The sequence below is a fragment of the Oryctolagus cuniculus genome, chromosome 11 (assembly GCF_964237555.1).
Source record: "Oryctolagus cuniculus chromosome 11, mOryCun1.1, whole genome shotgun sequence".
Lineage (NCBI taxonomy): Eukaryota > Metazoa > Chordata > Mammalia > Lagomorpha > Leporidae > Oryctolagus > Oryctolagus cuniculus.
In genome coordinates this window covers 53,833,424-53,851,810 of record NC_091442.1, presented here as the reverse complement: position 1 = coordinate 53,851,810, position 18,387 = coordinate 53,833,424, and the positions used below count along the sequence as shown (strand labels likewise).

General features: G+C 45.7%; 1 protein-coding gene across 4 annotated transcripts in view; it reads left to right on the top strand.

Moving 5' to 3' along the window:
* Positions 1-18,387, top strand: part of ATF1 (activating transcription factor 1) — a 118,641-nt gene that overhangs the window by 9,465 nt on the left and 90,789 nt on the right. For all 4 annotated transcript variants that reach the window (XM_070052228.1, XM_051846304.2, XM_051846305.2 and 1 more), the window contains exon 2: positions 988-1,077. In XM_070052228.1, coding sequence (XP_069908329.1) covers positions 994-1,077 — 84 coding nt within the window. In that variant the 5' untranslated portion in view covers positions 988-993. The remainder of the gene's footprint in view (positions 1-987; positions 1,078-18,387) is intronic.

Below are 18,387 nucleotides of genomic sequence, written 5' to 3'. Positions count from 1 at the left end.
TTTGGAAGCTGTTCTCTAAGCTAGAGACGGGAATGCATGTGTCCAGGAAAGTTGTCATACTTGTTGAGTGGAATAATATTTTAAATTAACCATAGTAAATGATGAATATATGTGCTGTTTATTAAATTTAAACATGTTCTCGTGGGTCAAATTTTTTTTTTTGACAGGCAGAGTGGACAGTGAGAGAGAGACAGAAAAAGGTCTTCCTTTTCTGTTGGTTCACCCCCCAGTGGCCGCTGCGGCCTGCGCGCGCGGCCAGCGCACCGTGCTGATCTGAAGCCAGGAGCCAGGCGCTCTCCCGGTCTCCCATGCAGGTGCAAGGGCCCAAGGTCCTGGGCCATCCTCCTCTGCACTCCCGGGCCGCAGCAGAGAGCCGGACTGGAAGAGGAGCAACTGGGACAGAATCTGGCGCCCTGACCGGGACTAGAACCCGGTGTGCCAGCGCCGCAGGTGGAGGATTAGCCTATTGAGCCACAGCGCCGGCAGATCGTGGGTCAAATTTTTAAATTGAGATCCCAGGAAAAGTCTCTCTCTTTTTAAGATTTATTTTATTTTACTTGAAAGAGGTTACACAGAAAGAGAAGGAGAGGCAGAGAGAGAGAGAGAGGTCTTCAGCTGGTTCACTCCCCCAGTTGGCCACAATGGCGGAGCTGCGCCGATCCGAAGCCAGAAGCCAGGAGCTTCTTCTGGGTCTCCCACGCAGGTGCAGGGACCCAAGGACTTGGGCCATCCTCCACTGCTTTCCCAGGCCATAGAGGAGAGCTGGATTGGAAGTGAAGCAGCTCAGACTTGCACCGGCACCCATATAGGATGCCGGCTCTGCAGGCAGCGGCTTTACCCGCTAAGCCACAGCGCCAGCCCCGAAAAGTCTCCTCTGTACACCATAGCTGCCGGTTCTGTTCCATAGAGGCAAGCAGATGATTGGTTTTGACATGACTGCGTAGTATTCTATAGCACCTTTATTTTCACTGACTTTTTCTCTTGTAGTTGATTATGGAAGATTCCCACAAGAGTAACGCTTCAGAGACAGCGCCTCAAGCTGGTTCAGCAGTTCAGGGAGCTCACATTTCTCAACAGGTAGGCAGGGGGCAGCCAGGATATTGAGCTGGTTGGGAATGTGCCTGTCTGTATGCAGACTTATCTGTTAGTTCTAATATTACTAATATTCATAGAAAAAAATCAAGGAAAAAGACTTTAAGTGGATTTGATTGAAATATCAAGACCATTCTGTTTTGTTTTATACAAAGTATAGTTAGAGTTGTTCCAGTATGCACTTCTCAAAACATGAAGAAACAGATTTGACTTTACATGATGCACAATTTTTACATTTTTTTCAGTCTAATTTTGTTGCCACTTCAGACAAAAGTGAAAAAATTATTTGACTTTTGAGCTAACTTGAAACAGACTAAATGATTTTTTTAAATTTTTTTTAATTTATTTTTTATTTTTATTTTTGACAGGCAGAGTGGACAGTGAGAGAGAGAGACAGAGAGAAAGGTCTTCCTTTGCCGTTGGTTCACCCTCCAATGGCCGCCACGGCCGCGCTGATCTGATGGCAGGAGCCAGGTACTTATCCTGGTCTCCCATGCGGGTGCAGGGCCCAAGCACTTGGGCCATCCTCCACTGCACTCCCTGGCCACAGCGGAGAGCTGGCCTGGGAGAGGGGCAACTGGGACAGAATCCGGCGCCTCGACCAGGACTAGAACCCGGTGTACTGGCGCTGCTAGGTGGAGGATTAGCCTAGTGAGCCGCTGCGCCGGCCCAACTAAATGATTTTTTAAAAGATTTATTTATTTGAAAGGCAGAATTAGAGGAGAGACAGAGATATAAATGATCTTTATAAGCAGATTTATCACAATACATAGGAAATTTTTTTGCTGAACTGGGAAATAAGCATGTTAGAGAATTTAAGTAAAATGACAGGTTTGTATATTATAGGATTGACATATTTTATTCTGGACTGTGTATTCCATGCATCTTGACAGACTTCAAGATAAATAGCTGACAGTATTTGCTGGCAGTGGTAAGATTTGAACTTTTAAGCAAAAAATTGGAATTTTAGAAAACTTATATTCATCTTCATGAATTTAGCGCTGACTTTTTAGATACAAAGTTATCTTACCCACTGATGCATGGGTATGAGGCCCATTCAAAGTGCAAGATAGAACAATGCATTTTAATGTTAAAAGAATGTGTAAGGTTTAGACTGTGTGAACCTGCATAGCACATAAACTATAAGAACAATGGCTTGCTGAGTTACGCTGTGTTATCTAACAATATCTACAGTTTTCTGAAAAGGCCACTTACAACACTCTTTACATTTCCAACTGCATTGTGGTAGATGTCTTCATGTATCTCAACCAACGCAATGGAGAGCAGTATATTTAACATAGGATTTGATAAGAGAATTCAGCTATTTTCTGTTAAACCAGACATCAAAGGGATTTGCAGAAATGTTAAAACCTTTTCCCTCACTAATGATTTTGAGAAAGTCTAGTTATGTTAATGGAATGTATAATTTATGCTAACATATAATCAATTTGATTATTTTTAAATGGGCTGTTGAATATTTATAATTGTTTTATTTTGATTTTAGATATGATAGGAGCATCATAAAGGAAAGTTTTTTTGTTTCTCAGTGATTTTCAAGAGTCTAAAAGGGTCTGTGACCAAAAATTGTGAGAAGCAGGGGCCCACAGGGCTGCTCCTTCAGCCCCGACACATCCTCCCTAGTATTTGGCTGTATGGTGAATAACAGCAATATTTTTCTCCAGGTGGTACTGTGAAAATAATGTGGAGTCGTCTTTTGGTTAGCTTTCTGTTAATAGAGCCCTTTACAGAATGTTTCTTTTTTTGAGAATACTCAAAAGCATATTATACTGAGTCAAGAGTTCAACAGTTTGCACGGAAAAAAAAATTGTTCTTCAACAGTTGAGACAAGGGCTGTTCAGAGTCATTGCATCTCAAAGTTAATTTTACTTCTTTTTTTTTTTTTTTTTTGAGAAACAATTAACTTTAAAGAAGCACACAAGAATGATTCTTCTTCTTCTTCTTCTTCTTCTTTAAGATTTATTTTATTTATTAGAGTTAAAGAGAGAGGTAGAGACAGAGAGAGAAGTCTTCCATCTGCTGGTTCACTCCCCAGATGGCCGCAACAGCCAGAGCTGCACCGATCCGAAGCCAGGAGCCAGGAACTTCTTCCAGGTCTCCCATGTGGGTGCAGGGGCCCAAGCACTTGGGCCATCTTCTACTGCTTTCCCAGGCCACAGCAGAGAGCTGGATCTGAAGAGGATCAGCTGGACTGGAACCGGCGCCCATATGGGATGCCAGCACTGCAGGCCTGGGCTTTACCTTTCTGTGCCACAGCACCAGCCTCAAGAATGATACATCTTTTATGAGCAATTAGGCATAACTATAATTTATGATATGTAAGACCTCCATTTAATACATTAAAAGAAAATAAGTCCTTGAGAACCAGTTTTATCATTAATTAAGAAAGCACCTAAGAAAACAAGCAATGGAGTTGGTTACAGAATGGTTTTAATTCAGTTAATTTCTATATTTCAGCTAGTTTTGTTTAGATGTGAATTTTTTTTATTTGACAGACAGTGAGAGAGAGAGACGGAGAGAAAGGTTTTCCTTCTTTTGGTTCACCCCCAAAATGGCCACTATGGCCGGTGCTGCTCCGATTCGGAGCCAGGTGCTTCCTCCTGGTCTCCCATGCGGGTGCAGGGCCCAAGCGCTTTGGCCATAGCAGAGAGCTGGACTGGAAGAGGAGCAGCCGGGACTAGAACCCGGCGCCCAAATGGGATGCCGGTGCCGCAGGCAGAGGATCAACCAAGTAAGTGAGGCACAGCGCCAGCCCCTAGATGTGAATCTTTCCTTTCCTTTTCCTTTTCCTTTTCCTTTTCCTTTTCCTTTTCCTTTTCCCTTTCCTTCTTCTTTCCTTTCCTTCTTCTTTCCTTCTTCTTTCCTTCTTCTTTCCTTCTTCTTTCCTTCTTTTACAGGCAGAGTGGACAGTGAGAGAGAGAGAGAGAAAGGTCTTCCTTTGCTGTTGGTTCAATGGCCGCCACAGCCGGCGCGCTGCTGCCGGCGCACTGTGCTGATCTGATGGCAGGAGCCAGGTACTTCTCCTGGTCTCCCATGGGGTGCAGGGCCCAAGCACTTGGGCCATCCTCCACTGCACTCCCTGGCCACAGCAGAGAGCTGGCCTGGAAGAGGAGCAACCGGGACTAGAACCCGGTGTGCCGGCGCCGCTAGGTAGAGGATTAGCCTATTGAGCCACAGCGCCGGCCTGTGAATATTTTCTAAGTGTCTCCAGAAACATACTTGTGGAGGTAGAATAAGTAAATTCCTAGATGGTAAATCACTTAATGGTGGTTTTAAAAATTACGTTACTGGCTTTATATCCAAATTCTTGTGGCTTAAATACTTTACTAGACTCTAAATTCTGTAGGGAGACAGAGTCTGACACAGTAATTGAGTATAAGCTGACATAGCACCGAAACAAAAGTCTGCAGTTTTTTTAGTTATCGGCAGCTGAACAGATACCAGCTGGTGATATGTGCTGACATATTTACCTGATAGAGCTGGGCAGGACAGAGCGGGAATTGTTGCTGGGGCCAGGGAGACGTCTCCTTGCTATGCAAGTTAATTAGAGAAGTCCTGTCTGTGCTCAGAGACTGATACGTGCTTGATATGGTCAAGGGACAGCAAAGTGGCCCCGGCGTCAGGGGAGGGATGAGTGCAGGCAGAGCCTGGGGTAGGCCTCGTAGGCCACTGAGATCCTTGTGTTTTAATCTGGGAGAGACAAGAACCATTGGAAAAACACGTACACATGCACACACACACATATACGTTTATGATTATATATATACACATATGTATATGTCTTTATTATTACTAAATTATACTTTTTATTTGAAGGGCAGAGTGACGAGAGAGAGAGAAAGGGTAGAGAGAGAGATCTTCCATCTGCTGCTTCACTTCTCAAATGACCAAGACAGCCAGGTCTGGGCCAGGCTGCAGTCAGAAGTCTGGAACTCCATCTGAGTCTTTTATGTGGGTAACAGGGGGCCCAGGCATTTGGGCGATTCTCTGCTGCATTCCCAGGCACATTAGCAGGGAGCAGGATTGGAAGCAGGGATAGGAACCAGTGCCCAGCATGAGATGTGGGCGTCACAAGTGGAAGCTTAACCCGCTGCACCATGTAACGCGAGCCCCACCACTGGGATATTTTAAGTGAAAACATTGTCTGACCAATATTTTCAACAGATCACTCTGACTATTTTCTGGAGTGGAAGCAAGAAAACCAGTTTTTTAGGCGTTGACAGTAATGTACATGAGAGTGGACAGTGGCTTGAACCAGGATGTAGCAGTGGTGGTGATGAGATGAAGTCAGTTTTGGATTTGCTTGTGAGGCCAGTGGTGTCTGTTATTGGATCAGATGTACAATTTAATTAAAAAAATTTTTTTGTATGTAGAGCTTCAGAAAACAGTTGAGTTTAACTCTGCAGTTTTTGGCTTGGGTAACTGTAAGAATGGGTTGCTGTTTCCTGATTTTTCTTGCTTTTCTTTTTGGGGGATGTTGGTAATCAGGAATTTGGCTTTTCGGTGTGTTAAGTGTGGAATACTATCTATTAGTTTCTTCGCTGCTAAACAAATTTCCACAAACTTAGTGGAAAAAGCACAAAATTTATTACCTTTCAGTGACTGTTGGGTCAGGATATCTTAGCTAGGTTCTCTGCATTGGGGTCTCACCGAGCACTCAAGATGTTGGCTAGGGCTGAGGTGTTTTTTTTTTTTTTTTTTTTTTTTAAGATTTATTTATTTATTTGAAAGGCGGAGTTACAGAGAAGAGTTAGAGACAGAGAGAGAGGTCTTCCATCCGCTGGTTCCCTCCCCATATGGCTGCAACGGCCGGAGCCATGCTGATCCGAAGCCAGGAGCCAGGAGCTTTTCCCGGGTCTCCCATGTGGGTGCAGGGGCCCAAGGACTTGGGCCATCTTCTACTGCTTTCCCAGGCCATAGCAGAGAGCTGGATCGGAAGAGGAGCAGCCGGGACTAGAATAGGCGGGGCTGAGTTCTTAACTGTAGAATAGGTTAAAGAAGAATCTACCTTCAAGCTTAGTTTTTTGGCAAAATTCATTTCATGTGACTGTAGGAGTGAAAACGTCAGTTTTTGCTGACTATTAGCTGAAGGCTGCCAGCATTCTGTTTTTTTTTTTTTTTTTTTTTTTTTAATTAAGATTTATTTATTTATTTGAAAGTCAGGCTGCCATTGTGGTATAGCGAGCTGTTAAAGCCACCGCCAGCTTTTGGACCCAAGCATTTGGGCCCTCCTCCGCTGCCTTCCCAGGCACATCATAGGTCAGAAGTACAGCAGCTGAGACGTGAACTGGCGCCCATATGGGACGCAGCAGGTGTCACAGGCAGCAGCTTTACCCACTACAGCATGGCTCTGGCCCTTCCCTCTGCCTTTTGACTCAACTTCCTGCTAATGCATCTGGGAGGCGGGTGACTACTGAAGTACTTGAGTCCCTGCCACCCACGTGGGAGACCCAGATGACATTCTTGGATCCTGGGTTTGGCCAGGAGCAGCCCTGGCTGTTGGCGACCATTTGTGGAGTGAATCAGCAGATGGGAAGATTTTTTTCCTCTTTCAATAAAAATAAGTAGATAAATGTTGAAAAAATAAATAAAAATTTGGAAATGATTTCTGACTTCTACCTAAGATGTGAAAAGCTAGAAAGAGTGTTTTTCTACCCTCAAGTCAGAATAACTTTTATAATCTACAAAATCATAACTTTTCTTGACCTGTGAGGCAGGATATGGACCTGCCTCGTTGGTGGCTGATCACAGAAAGGAGGCAGAGCTGTTATTTAGGGGAAGAGAAGAATTCAGCTGAATTTTTAATGACTTGCTCAAGTCCAGGTGTAGGCAGCCATGAGGTTATACAACCTTTTAGAGCTGCAGGCTGGGGAGAGTTCACATCCTCTTTTTGTTTTTGAAGATTTTATTTATTTGAGAGGTGGAATTGCAGAGAGAGGGAGAGGTCTTTATCTGCTGGTTCACTCCCCAAATGGCCACAACAGCCAGAGGTGGGCCAGTCTGAAGCCAGGAGCCAGGGTATTCCTCTGGGTCTCCCATGTGATTGCCGGGGTCCAAGCACTTGAGCCATCTTCTAGAGCTTTCCCAGGCTATTAGCAGGGAGCTGGATTGAAAGTGGAGCAGCTGGTACAGGAACCGGTGTGCATATGGGATGCTGACGCTGCATGCAAAGACTTAGCCTACTGTGCCACAGCACCAGCTCCAGTTCACACCGTCTTAGAGAGTCCTTTGCAAGGTCTCCATCAGTTGCTCATGAGAAGGATTGAGGGAGGAGAGACCAGAGAGAAACCTGGCCAGGTGGTACGGGGGGAGGGGGATGGGGGACCTTTAAGCAGCTGGGGAAAGAGAATAAATCCTGTCTGGGAGAAATAAATGAAAAAACTGACAACCCTGAGGAAAGGTCAGGAAACCATCCTCTACTGGGAGAAAGTTCCACTCTGCAACGCAAGGGCGCAGGTTCTAACTGAGGCTGAGACAGGGCCCCGACAACTGAGGACGTCTCAGCAGCGATCTGCTACCCCTGAGGAAAGGACAGACGATGCACGGAGATGCATGAGCCCTGAGAACAACCCTCTGACAAGCAGCCCTACCCTAAGCAAGTCCCATAGGAGAACCTGAAGCTGGCAGTACCCTTAAGGTAATCATAACAAGGAAACCCAGGCCCAGCTCAGTGCTTACAGAAATTTGACTCAGTCCCTCCCTCCAGCACACATGACACTATATGGCCTGGCAGAAGAGGTGTACCTGTTTCTAGGCAAAAATAATATCCAGGCAGAAATATTTTCAGTCTTTACTATCTTATAAATGATGTCCAACATTCAGGCAAAAATTATGAATATAAACCCCAAAAAGCAAGTCACTGTCAGGTATCAAAAAAAGAAAACCAGAATCAGACTCAGGATGAGCAGCTGTTACACTGTCAGATCATGAATTAAATGAACAATGAAAAATACAGTAAAGGCTCTAGTTGGAAAAGTAGATAATGTGCGTGAACAGAGGGGGAATTTCAGCAGGGTTGTGGGACCTGTATGAGGGTCAGAGGAAAGGCTACCAAAAAATGGTGACAAACGGTGAAGGGGTGTTTGGACTTATTAGTAGGCTTAATGTGGCTGAGGAAAGGATCACTGAACCTCAGATTGATCTACAGCAATTGCCCGGATGGAAAAGGGGGAAAAAGAGCAGGGAGAGAAGCAGGGCAGGGCACCCAAGGACTAGGAAGGTGCTCATGTAACACAGGCATACTTGGTCACTTGATGACATTACTCGGGGTGAGTACAGTCGGACCTGAGGTCAGGAGAACCAGGGCTTTCTAACCTTTTGGTGTTTGGGAGATTGAAAAGGGGTTGTCACTGAGTAGAAGGAAAGCCAAGAGAAACTGGGGTCTTAGAAATAAAGAATGAGGGCTGCCATTGTGGCCGAGTGGGTTAAGCCTCCACCTGCAGCCGGGAATCTCTGTGGGATACAACACAGGGAGTGGGGGGCTGAGGGGGGTGCAAAAACAGGCTTTGGAGGTGAGAAGGCCAAAATCAGAGACCTGGGTGTGGAAGGATATTGGGTGTTGTATATGGAATTCACAAGTTATGCCACGAGTATATATATGGAGAGAATAGAATGATCCTGGTGCTAAAATCTCTCTCTTCCTCTCTCCTTCTCCCTACCCCTCTCCCTCTCCCTCTCTAAAGATTTATTTATTTGAAAGGCAGAGTGACACAAAGAATGGGAGAAGCAGACACACACACACAAACACACACACACAGAGATTTTTTGCTGGTTCACTCCCCAAATGGCCCCAACAGCTGGGTTTAGGCTATTCTGAAGCCAGAAGCCAGGAACTCCATCCTGGTCTCCCACATAGGTGGCAAGGCCTCAAGTACTTGGGCCATCTTCCTCTGTTTTTCCCAGGTATATTAGCAGGAATATATATTGGAAATAGAGTTGTTAGGACTTGAACTGGCACTCTGATACGGGACGTTGGCATCACAACAGTGACGTAACTCACTGTGCCACACTGCTGGTACCCTGGTTCTAAAATCTTAAAGAAACAAGTGGGAACAGGGATTTAGCCTAGCAGTTAAGGCGCCTGCGTGCCATGTTGGAGTGCTTGACTTTGACTTTCTGCCATTGCAGAACCTGAGAGGCAGTGGTGATGGCTCCAGTAATTGGACTCCTGCCACCTGCCATGGTAGACTTAGATTATATTTCTGGCTGTGGCCTCAGCCCAGTTTTAGCCATTGCAGCATTTGATGCGGGGAAGTTGGACCATCAGATGGGAGCATGCTCTTTCTCCCCGCCTGCTCTCATCTTCTCTCTAAATTGTGTGTGTATGTGTGTGTGTGTGTATGTGTGTGTGTGAGAGAGAGAGAGATTGGGAGAGCGAGCACATGTGTGCTGGTGGGTGGTGTTTGGCCTATCGGTTCAGATGCCTGTATCTCATCTTGGCATGCCTGGGTTCGATACCTGGCCCTTTGGCTCACTCTAGCTTCCTGCTAATGCAGACCCTGGTGGGTAGTGGTGATGATCCAAGTAACTGGGTGCCTGCTACCCGCAAGGGAGTCTTGAATTGAGTTTACATTTTCCAGTGTTGGCCTAGCTCTGCCCATTGTGGGCATTTGAGGAGTAAACCAGCAGGTGGGAGTTCTCTCTCCCTCTATCTTTTTCTCTGCCTCTCAAATAGGTAAGTATTTTTAAAAAGGATTTATTTATTTATTGGAAAGAGACAGACAGACACAGAGATCGATCTTGTATCTGCTGGTTCACTCCTCAGATGACAGCAACAGCTGAGGCTAGGTCAGGCTGAAGCCAAGAGCCAGGAGCTTTATCTGTGTCTCTCCCATGGGTGGCAGGAACTCAGGTACTTACTAGGTGCATTAGCAAGGAGCTGGATCAGAAGTAGAGGAACCAGGATTCGAACTGGCACTCCCATAGGAGATGCGGGTGCCCCAGAGCAGTGGCTTAATTTACTGTGTCACAATGCTTGTCCCAATAAATAAACACTTTTTAAAAAGAAAAATAAGAGGCCGGCGCCGCGGCTCAATAGGCTAATCCTCCGCCTAGCGGCGCCGGCACACCGGGTTCTAGTCCCGGTCGGGGCGCCGGATTCTGTCCCGGTTGCCCCTCTTCCAGGCCAGCCCTCTGCTGTGGCCAGGGAGTGCAGTGGAGGATGGCCCAGGTGCTTGGGCCCTGCACCCCATGGGAGACCAGGAAAAGCACCTGGCTCCTGGCTCCTGCCATCGGATCAGCGCGGTGCGCCGGCCGCAGCGCGCCAGCCGCGGCGGCCATTGGAGGGTGAACCAACGGCAAAGGAAGACCTTTCTCTCTGTCTCTCTCTCTCACTGTCCACTCTGCCTATCAAAAAAAAAAAAAAATAAGAGAATGTGACTGCCTCAAGGACAGTCTGTCGCTGTGGAGTCTGGAAGCTGGATGTTTGGCAGGAGGATGTTGAAGAGATGGTGCTGCTCAAAGGAGAGCCCAGTGTTACCTCCACAGGAAGAGGAGGGCCTCAGCGCTCGGTGAATTCCATTTACTGATAGGCTGTGTGTAGGTCCAGAGGCAGCCTTGCTTAGTGCAAAGGACAGTTATAGTCAGAAGACCCGGCTTGAATCCTGGCTTAGTCATGTAGTGACTGTGGAACATGGACTGCCGTCTAGCTTCCTTAGGCTTGGTGTTCATCCCCTGAATCGGAAATTCAGTCCCTGTCTCCTACGTGGGTGATAGGGATTCAATTACTTGAGCCGTCATCACTGCCTTCTAGGATTTGCACTGATGAGAAGCTGTGATCAAGAGCAGGGAATCTTACCCAAGAACTCTGGTATGGGACATGGGTGTCTTTTTTTTTTTTTTTAAAGGCAGTGGGATTTTCTTTTTTTTTCTTTTTTTCTTTTTTTTTAAGATTTATTTATTATTTATTTGGAAGAGTTACATACAGAGAGAAGGAGAGACAGAGAGAGAGAGAGAGGTCTTCCATCTGCTGGTTCACTCCCCAAATGGCTGCAATAGCTGAAACTGAGCCGATTCAAAGCCTGGAGCTAGGAGCTTCTTCTGGGTCAGTCTCCCACGTGGGTGCAGAGGCCCAAGGACTTGGGCCATCCTCTACTGGATCAGAAGTGGAGCAGCTGGGACTCCAGCTGGAACTCCATCCCACATGGGATGCCTGCACTGCAGGCTTGGGGCACTGCACCCACTAACCCACTGCACCGCACCACCAGCTCCTACTCTTCATATTTATTTGTTATTGTTCTGTCTCAGGTTTTGGCCTGATGATTTAGAACCTAGAACTTTCAGAATATAAGTGAGGCCGAGGACAGAGAAGTACCAAGCTGTACAAAAGGGTCTGAGATGTTACCTTGGTTGTAAGCTAATCAGCTAGTTTGCCTCATGGATGCTGGCAGAAGACATGAGAGTTCAGGGTTAGAGAAGGGAGACTTTATCACTCACGGCACTGCAGACACGTGAGCTTCACATTTGCCCCAGGTACATTGCCCTCTGAGTCCACTGGGGGATGCAGAGTTTCTCAGGTCACCTGCAGTGGGTTTGCGACATTGCTAAGGCACACCAAGCTTGGGAAACTCCAAACTTTCTTCCATTCTCTCTCTCTCTCTCTCTCTTTCTTCCATTCTCTCTCTCTCTCTCTCTCTCTTTTTTTTTTTTTTTTTTTAAGATTTATGTATTTATTTGAAAGGCAGAGTTACAGGGAGAGAGGGAGAAACAGACAGAGGGAGAGATCTTCCATCTGCTTGTTCATTCCCCAGATTTGCCCTGCAATTGCTGGATTTGGGCCAGGCCACAGTCAGGAGCCTGGAACTCCATCCTGGTCTCACGTAGGTGGCAGGGGCCCTACCTAGTATGTGGGCCATCTTCTGCTGTCCCAGGTGCATTAGAAGGAAGCTAGATCAGAAGTGGAGCAGCCAGGACTCAAACCAGCACTAAGGTGTTACAGGTGATGGCTTAGCCCTCTGTGCCACAGTGTTGGCCCCAAGAAAATGCCAGACTCTTAAAAGAGAGCTGCTGGCAAACTTGTCTAACCTTTGCCCTGGAGGCAGACATTTATCTTTATTATTCTGCACAGCAAACAGATCTACCCCTCGCTCTGAAGGGAGATGCCTTTTTTCTCAAGGCTTGTTCGCTGTACAGACATCCTTGAAAAGATAGTCCTGGACAAGGCAGTCAGTGCCTTTGCGCAGAAGATGCGGAAAAACCCAGGAATCCCGCGGAGAATTGTTTCCCCCGACCAGAAGGGTGTGACAGTTGATCTCTCTCTTTATCTAGCCACCTCCTTATTTCTGTCTTTACAGCCTTTTTTCAGATGACACAAAACTAGATGATTTTCTTTTGCTTTTGTCCCATGTATCTTTTTTTTTCTTTTCCACAATCCCCATATACTTACTCTCTCTTTGTGTGTATGTGTAGAGTTTTGCTTTTTGTTTGTTTTGAAGATTACTTTATTTTTTATTTGAAAGACTAAATTACAGAGAGGTAGAGGGAAAGACAGAGAGACATCTTCCATCTGCTGGTGCATTCCCCAAATGGCTGCAAGGGCCAGAGCTGGGCCAGACTGAAGCCAGGAGCCAGGAGCTTCTTCCAAGTCTTTCACATGGGTGCAGGGGCCCAAGTACCCAGGCCATCATCTGCTCCTTTCCCAGGCACATTGGCAGGGAGCTGGATTGGGAGTAGAGCGGTTGGGAGTCGAACTGGCACCCATATGGGGGTGCAGCTTTACCCACTATATGGTAGTGCCGGCCTCAAGTTTTCCTTTTTTTTTTTTTTTTTTTTTTTTAATTATTTTTGACAGGCAGAGTGGACAGTGAGAGAGAGACAGAGAGAAAGGTCTTCCTTTGCCGTTGGTTCACCCTCCAATGGCCGCCGCTGCAGCCGGCGCACCGCGCTGATCCGATGGCAGGAGCCAGGATCCAGGTGCTTTTCCTGGTTTCCCATGGGGTGCAGGGCCCAAGCACCTGGGCCATCCTCCACTGCACTCCCTGGCCATAGCAGAGAGCTGGCCTGGAAGAGGGGCAACCGGGACAGAATCCGGCGCCCCAACCGGGACTAGAACCCGGTGTGCCGGCGCCGCAAGGTGGAGGATTAGCCTATTGAGCCACGGCACCGGCCTAAGTTTTCCTTTTTAAAGAATAATTTTATTTGAAAGTAATGGAGATAGAGATTTTCCATTCCACTCCTCAAATACCTACAAGCTGTTCCAGGTTGAAACCAGAGCCCAAACCTCATGCCAGAGCTCCTGTGCAGATGACAGGAACACAAATACTTGAGTGTCAACTGCTGCCTCCCAGGGTATATGTTAGCAGGAAGCAGGAATCAGAATTGGAGCTTGGAGTTGAACCCAGGCACTTGACAGCTGTGTTAAGCACCTGCTCCTAAAATCGTGCTTTTAAGTCAAAAAAATTTTTAAAGATTTATTTATTTATTTGAAAGAGTTACACAGAGAGAGAAGGAGAGGGAGAGAGAGAGTTCTTCCATCTGCTGGTTCACTCCCTAATTGGCCACAATGGGCGGACCTGCACCAGTCTGAAGCCAGGAGCCAAGAGCTTCTTCCGGGTCTCCCATGTGGGTGCAGGGGCCTAAGCACTGGGGCCATTTTCCACTGCTTTCCCAGGCCATAGCAGAGAACTGGATCGGAAGTGGAACAGCCAGGTCTGGAACTGGAGCCCATATGGAATGCTGATGCTTCAGGCCAGGGCATTAACCCGCTGCACCACAGCCCAGCCCCTTTTTAAGTCAAATTTTTAAGAACAAAATAATGCCAGATAGTAAATAACAATCACAGAGAGGTTCTCCCAGTAATTGCCTTTATTTGCACTTCACTGGGAATACGATGTTCAATAGTAAACTGTGTACTGGCTGCTCAAGGAGGTGGAGGCAAGGGGGCGTATTTGAAGGCAGAAAGCAACTTATGTATTCAATTATTATTATTGTTGCTCAGAGGAAAGCTTTATTAATATGTGTCACGGAGCAATTTGCATAAGCCACTTGGATACAGAGTAGCTTGGGGGACCAAGGCAGCAGTTGGCACCTGTTCTTTGATAGAGGCGCCTTTGGCAAGTGTTCTGTCCAGAGCATCTTGTCTGAGTTGTTGCTTTCCTACAGAATGTTAATGATAAATTGTTACAGAACCTTGGGTTTATGTGCCAGGCATACAAAGCATGAGGTGAGTGTAGAATGAGCAGAAATCTTTTTGGGCCTTTAGAAAGTAGTTGAGACAGTATTTACCTTAGGCATCTGCCTTCCCACTTCATAACCTCCTGGCTCCAGTTTTGGCTGCATTTGACAAGGACAGTTTCATATTGGCATCAGCTTTCACAAAACAAAATATTTGAAATATTTTCATCTAGTTCTTTGTAATTGGTGCTGGAGAGACTAATTGGCTGTCTGTGACCTTGGTTTCATGGATGCTGACAGAAGTCATGAGCGTTCAGAGTCTTTGTTCTCCAAAGCCTGTTCACGGGTGATTACAGAGTGGCTTAGCACATGCAATGTGAATCTAGCATAGAACCTAGCACATATGTAACATTTGTTGAGACTTTTAATCTGTTTAATCTCAAACTTTTATTCTTGATGGTCAGAAGATTGCCTGGATTTGCTTATCTGACACCACCACTATCCTTTCCAGTGTTTTGAAAAAGTATTTATTTGAGATACAAAGAGTGAGCAAGTTCCTGTCTGCTGGTTCACTCCTCAAATGCCCACAACAGCTGGGGCTGAGCCATGCTAAAGCCAGGAGCTGGGAGCTCAGTGCAGGTTTCCCACAGGTGTTAGAGCTATAGATTGAACATTGAAGTTCAGTGTGGTACATGGGGGTCTTTTTTTTTTTTTTTTTTTAATATTTATTTATTTGAGAAGCAGAGTTACAGGCAGAGAGAGGAAGAGACAGAGCTAGGGGTCTTCCATTCACTGGTTCACTCCTAAGATGGCCACAACAGCCAGGGCTGGACCCAGGCTGAAGCTAGGAGGCAGGAGCTTCTTCCAGGTCTCTCATGTGGGTGCAGGGGCCCATGCACTTGGGCCATTTTCCACTGCTTTCCCAAGTGCATTTGCAGGGAGTTGGATAGGAAGTAGAGCATATGGGACTCGAACCAGTGCCTATACGGGATGCCGGTTCCTCAGATAAGGGCTTAACCTGTTATGCCACAGTGCTGGCCCTGGGACATGGGGGTCTTAACTTGTATCATAATGACTAGGCCAAATGTCTATTCATTCCCCTTACAATTCTTTAGTGTATGGTTTCTTAAAACATGATACTTTAACATTACTGGTGGTTTTACAGATCCCTTTAAGTGGTACATGGATGAATAATTAAATTTATTTGGAGCTTATTTATTTATTTGGAAGTCAGAATGGCAGAGCGATCGATGGGAGGAATCTTCCATTAGTTGTTTCAATCTCCAGATGCCCCACAAACAGGTAGGGCTGGGCTGGGCCAAAGCTGGGAGCCAGGAACTGCATCTGGCAGGGACCCAGGTACTTGAGCCATCATCTGCTGCTTCCCAGGGTGCACATTGTCAGGAAGTTAGATTGTAAGTAGAGGTGAGAATTGGTCCCAGACACGCTGATATGGGATATAAGCATCCCAAGTGGGAACTTAATCGGCTGTGCTATAGTGCCCGCCCCAGAATGTTTTAATTTTCATGTCCTGAATTCAGAGTCATCAGGTTTCTCATTTGAAAGTTAGAGCCTTGACTAGAAGCAAGGTGGGTTGTCAGCAAAGAGAATGGACTTAACCAAACTTGGAACAGAAAACATTTCTCCCTGGCCTTGTGGGCCCAAGGAAGCTAAGAATGCGTCATTCATATCCCACTCTTCACTGTTGTTTGGCTGGTGAAATGTCCTGAAGCAAGAAAGCCTAGAATTTAAGTACTTGAAGTTAGAAAAATGGAAGAAGAAATTGTAGGAATTCACTGATACATAGTGTCCAAAATCAGGAGCTAGTTCATTCACTAAACAATGATTTATTTAGTGTCCTATATGCCACTTGGATTAAGAACCTAGCAATACCATTATGGAGCAAAAAAAGACAAGTTCCTGTCCCTTGTACCTCCTGCTGTTAAGAAGGGGAAACAAAACACGGGCCTGACACTCACTTGGATACAAAACCGTGACCCTGAGAAATGCTGCAAAGATAAGGAGAAACCATCATAGAGAATTTGTCCTTTTCAAGAATAGGGTGGCTTCCCTGAGGAAGTGATCTAAAGGATGAGTAAGTGTTAACTTTGCAGAAAGAAAGGGAAGACACATTTCTGGGCATGTGAGGGAAGTGTCCTGTGCCAAGGACCTGTGGTGGAGGGGAGCGTGGGGAGTAGAAGGGATTGTCAGTCTCCACGGTGGGCAGAGCTTAGAGAATGAGGTGTGATGCCACACGGCAGAGGTAGGTAGGAGCCATTCTGTGAGGGCTTTGGAGATGGAAAGGAGTTTGTTGGTTTTTACATTGTTACATGTTGTTTGTTTTCAAATCAAAAGTATAAAATTGCAATATGTAAAACTAGTTTTTATTTATCATAGTGAGATAATGTTTTATTTTTGTTTGCTTTTTTTTAAAGATTTATTTATTTATTTTAAAGAGTTACAGAGAGAGAGAGAGAGAAAGGTCCTCACTCCCCAATTGGCCGCAACGCCAATTGTGTTTTTGTTTGCTTTTTAACAGTTTATTTTATTTATTTGAAAAGCAGAGTTACAGAGAGAGGGAGAGACAGAGACAATGTATTATTTTTAAGTACACTTGAGTATTTAAAAGGAGTTACTTTTTTTTTAACTTTTATTGAATAAATATAAATTTCCAAAGTACAGCTTTTGGATTACAGTGGCTCCCCCCCCCCCATAACTTCCCTCCCACCTGCAACCTTCGCATCGCCTGCTCCCTCTCCCATCCCATCCACATCAACATTCATTTTCAATTATCTTTATATACAGAAGATCAATTTAGTATATATTAAAGATTTCAACAGTTTGCACCCACACAGAAACACAAAGTGTAAAGTACTGTTTGAAGACTAGTTGTACCATTAATTCACATAGTACAACTCATTAAGGACAGAGATCCTACATGGGGAGTAAGTGAACAGTGACTCCTGTTGTTGATTTAACAATTGACACTCTTGTTTATGGTGTCAGTAATCACCCGAGGCTCTTGTCATGAGTTGCCAAGGCTTCCGCCTTTTGAGTTCGCCAACTCTGATCTTAGTTAGACAAGGTCATAGTCAAAGGGGAAGTTCTCTCCTCCCTTCAGAGAAAGGCACCTCCTTCTTTGATGGCCCGTTCTTTCCACTGGGTTCTTACAGAGATCTTTCATTTAGGTTTTTTGTTTTTTGTTTTTTGTTTTTTGTTTTTTTTTGCCAGAGTGTCTCGGCTTTCCATGCCTGAAATACTCTCATGGGCTCTTCAGCCAGATCTGAATGCCTTAAGAGTGCTGTTTAGGACATCTTATATTCAGTGAGTATGCTATGTATCCTGCTTCCCATGTTGGATCGTTCTCTTAAAAGGAGTTACTTTAAAAGAAAAATGGATGAGTGTATTGAAGCTACATGGGTTTGTCATTCTCCTTAAAGAATGTTATAGAGTATATCTTTTTTTTTTAATTAAATTTTTTTTTTTTTTTTTTTTTTGACAGGCAGAGTTAGACAGTGAGAGAGAGAGAAAGGTCTTTCTTTTTCCGTTGGTTCACCCCCCAAGTGGCTGCTATGGCCAGCACGTTGAGACCAGTGCGCTGTGCTGATCTGAAGCCAGGAGCCAGGTGCCTCCTCCTGGTCTCCCATGCAGGTGCAGAGCCTAAGGACCTGGGGCATCCTCCACTGCCTTCCCGGGGGCCACAGCAGAGAGCTGGACTAGAAGAGGAGCAACCGGGACAGAATCCGGTGCCCTGACCGGGACTAGAATGTGCTGTGCTGATCCGAAGCCAGAGGCAGGTGCTTCTGCCTGGTCTCCCATGTGGGTGCAGAGCCCGAGGACCTGGGCCATCCTCCACTTCACTCCCTGGTCACAGCAGAGAGCTGGCCTGGAAGAGGGGCAACCGGGACAGAATCCGGCACCCCGACCGGGACTAGAACCCGGTGTGCCGGCGCCGCAGGCAGAGGATTAGCCTAGTGAGCCACGGCTCTGACCCAGTAGAGTAAATCTTTAATCAGTTGTAAGTATTCACACTGTGACTTCTGACTGAGGAGCATCTCAATCTTTTGAAGCCTAAGAAGAGTGACATTTAGGGCAGGTACAGCATCAACTTAAGTATGGAAAAACAATTTTTTAAAAAATATCACAAAACTAAAGTTAATCTTCAAA